The 2864-nt window shown below is 32.4% G+C and overlaps 1 protein-coding gene across 1 annotated transcript; it reads right to left on the bottom strand.

The window, feature by feature from the left end:
* Positions 1-953: 953 nt before the first annotated feature.
* Positions 954-2642, bottom strand: LOC117638373 (probable 2-oxoglutarate-dependent dioxygenase AOP1.2). Its single transcript, XM_034373505.1, has 4 exons — positions 2269-2642; positions 1900-2022; positions 1745-1803; positions 954-1018 (listed from the first exon to the last, which is right to left on the bottom strand). Exons 1-4 carry the CDS (start codon positions 2640-2642, stop codon positions 954-956), a joined length of 621 nt encoding a protein of 206 aa, XP_034229396.1.
* Between the last annotated feature and the right edge of the window lie 222 nt (positions 2643-2864).

Below are 2864 nucleotides of genomic sequence, written 5' to 3'. Positions count from 1 at the left end.
CAGAATTAAACTAAAAAAAACTGTTTGCACCTTTTTTCTTTCAAGAATTTGAAACCAAAGTAAGTAGTATACTACACAGATTTGCAAGGATGCAACAATTGAATATTCAAATCAAATTTATCTTCATAAAAGAAAACTTAATTGTCTGTTGACCAATAATGCTTTATTCCTTCATAATGCATTAAACCACATAAAGATAGTGTATAAAAACCCAACATTAAAACAGTAATTTCAAACACTAAACTTTAGTGCTAAGAATATATTATAATTGCTTCTTACGTTGGTATGAAGGACTTCCAAAAGTAAGAACAATAAAATGATATTAAGTCCAACAAAAAAAATAAGGGACCGTTATATAAAAGAAGATTGATGGCAACCAAAATGAATGAAGGCAATGTAAAAAGGCCCAACACAATAAAATCAAATATATATACTTGTTCTAAATATATATATATATATATATATTTGCTTTGAAATTTCAATTAAAAGGAAAAAATAGACCAAAGATTTTGAAACACTTCAACGTTTCGGTTTTAAACACTTCAACCATTCAATATTGGATGTTTCAACGTAAATTAATTAATGAGTAATAATAAAGTAATCCGTAATGAAACAATAGAAGCTATTTAAAACAAACAGTAGCTTAGAAAAACATAGCTCACTTCAATATATATATTTTCCATTATTTCAATGGTCATTAATTAGCTTTTGAATGCTATTAACAATTTTAAGATTCTGAAATATATTTTAAAAACAATTGTGCTGTAGAAAACGGACACACCACATAAAATAATAATACGTTGAGCTATAATAATAATACCACATAAATTAGTCGGTAGGTTTTATTTTCAAACACTAGCAGTAATTTCCCAAACGTTAGCAACAAATTATAAACATATAAATGTACCAACAATATTTAAAGCAGTTGAAATTGTATAGACAATATGAAAGCTTCAAACTGTATCTACCCAAAATAAATCGTAATTTTCATTTTGAAAATCCAATACAAATGCAAAAGCTTCAGTCAAAGAGTTAAAAGATATTAAAGCTAGGAATACGGGAAGAAAACAACTTTAACTTACAAAGGCTTTAGATTGTTATAAAAAATAATAGTTTTCCTCTTTCCGTAAAGCCAAATACAAAATATTTATATTATAAATAACATATAAACAAATTGGAAAGTTTTGAAGGTATAATGAAATTGAAGAAAACAAAATAATAGGTAAGTAAAAGGAAAATAAATAATAAGTAAGAAGGTGAGTTTGGTACGGTGAAGCACGTCAAAGACGCTGTCCTAAAGCCTTTGTAGCCTCCCTATGTGCAGGTACTGACGGTCTACAAGACTCCAAGATACGACCCCTTGTACACAAACTCAAGATCCGCTATGAGCACATTCACAGACAGATATAGGTATCCAAGTCACATAACCATTGCCCAAAATAATAATAATATAAAGTAGAGAATATATGTAAAAGTAGACAAGGAGAGAATTAGAATGTGTATGTGATATTCTGATAATGTATTGTGTGTTATTGTGTGTATTTCAAATGTGAAGGAGGAGTGGCCTTTTATAGGCATCCAAAAACATGTAACCTTCACCAACCATAAAAGTTCACCAACCAAAAAATTAAGGCATTCACCAACCAGAAATAAAACCTAAATATTAAATATTTAGAACCCCCACAATAAATAAAATAAAACAGCTAAAGTAATTAAATAAATAAAACGGTTAAATTTTTAAAACCTTTTAAAATTCCAACATTGCCATCTTTGGTTTGCACTTCTAACCCATCGACTTGGTTTTGGTACAAAATGGTGACAATGTTCTTGTCTGTGTGAGCAGGTAACCCTAACTTAGTCTCGTTGGTTTGAGGCGCCTTATATTTCATCACTCGAAGAAGGTAGTCGGTCGAGTTTAGGTGTTCGTCCAAGTACTCCTCAAGGCCCAAGCTCTCCAGAATCATCCTCCTGATGATCTGATCCAATTCTGAAACTTTCTCCGTGAAGGATTGTATAGTTTTGCTGCCACAAAAATATAGAAGTTATGAACACCAAATATTAGATTATGAAATTAACGCTAATGTTCTCATACCAGAAATCTGATGTGTATTGTTTTGGCGTACTGTTAATTTGAATTATATATGGCAGACATGATAGTAACATAACATGTCAGATTGTCTTATAAGATCATAACATTTTCCCTATGATTTTAATACGCATATACGACTACGAAATTGTTAATTAGGAGGAAGAGTTAATGTTATGAACCAGAAGCTTGGGTTTCCTTGAGGCCACAAGGTGTTTGCCAAGCTTTGAACTTGTTCATAGACGTTGGCACCATCAATCCCCATGCTCTCATATAGTGGCATCATGGGTAACTGCCCGGCATAGCCACGGTAAGGTTTTCTCGAAACATTTTTTAATTTGGTTTGCAAAGGGAGGTCGAGAAGCTCTTCAATTGATTGAAATATGGACTTTCGAATGTGTGAAGGGACTTTGGTGAACAATGCCTCGAAGCAACCATACTCTTCAAGGGCATTGTGGACTTGGGCTCTCACTGTGTTCCACTCTCTGGTGCCTGGAGTTAGGCTTTGGTTGGAGAAATCTATGACGGGAAGTCTGAGAGGGGTTTTTGAGCCCATTGTGATATGCTGGTTTGGTTGATAGAGAGGGAAAAAGGAAGCTGTTTTGCCTTGAGTTTTAGATGAGCTTTCATGACTTAATTGGCCTATTTATACAATTTAGACGATTGAAATGTAAGGGGATGTGATATGTCACGCTGACAAACAAAGATTAATAATATAATGAGTAATGTCCACCCTGAATGATTTTTTCAGCCAATTTAACAATCAAACTTTTTTAAA

Source organism: Prunus dulcis, chromosome 8 (assembly GCF_902201215.1).
Source record: "Prunus dulcis chromosome 8, ALMONDv2, whole genome shotgun sequence".
NCBI lineage: Eukaryota > Viridiplantae > Streptophyta > Magnoliopsida > Rosales > Rosaceae > Prunus > Prunus dulcis.
This window is presented reverse-complemented; position numbering and strand designations above follow the sequence as displayed.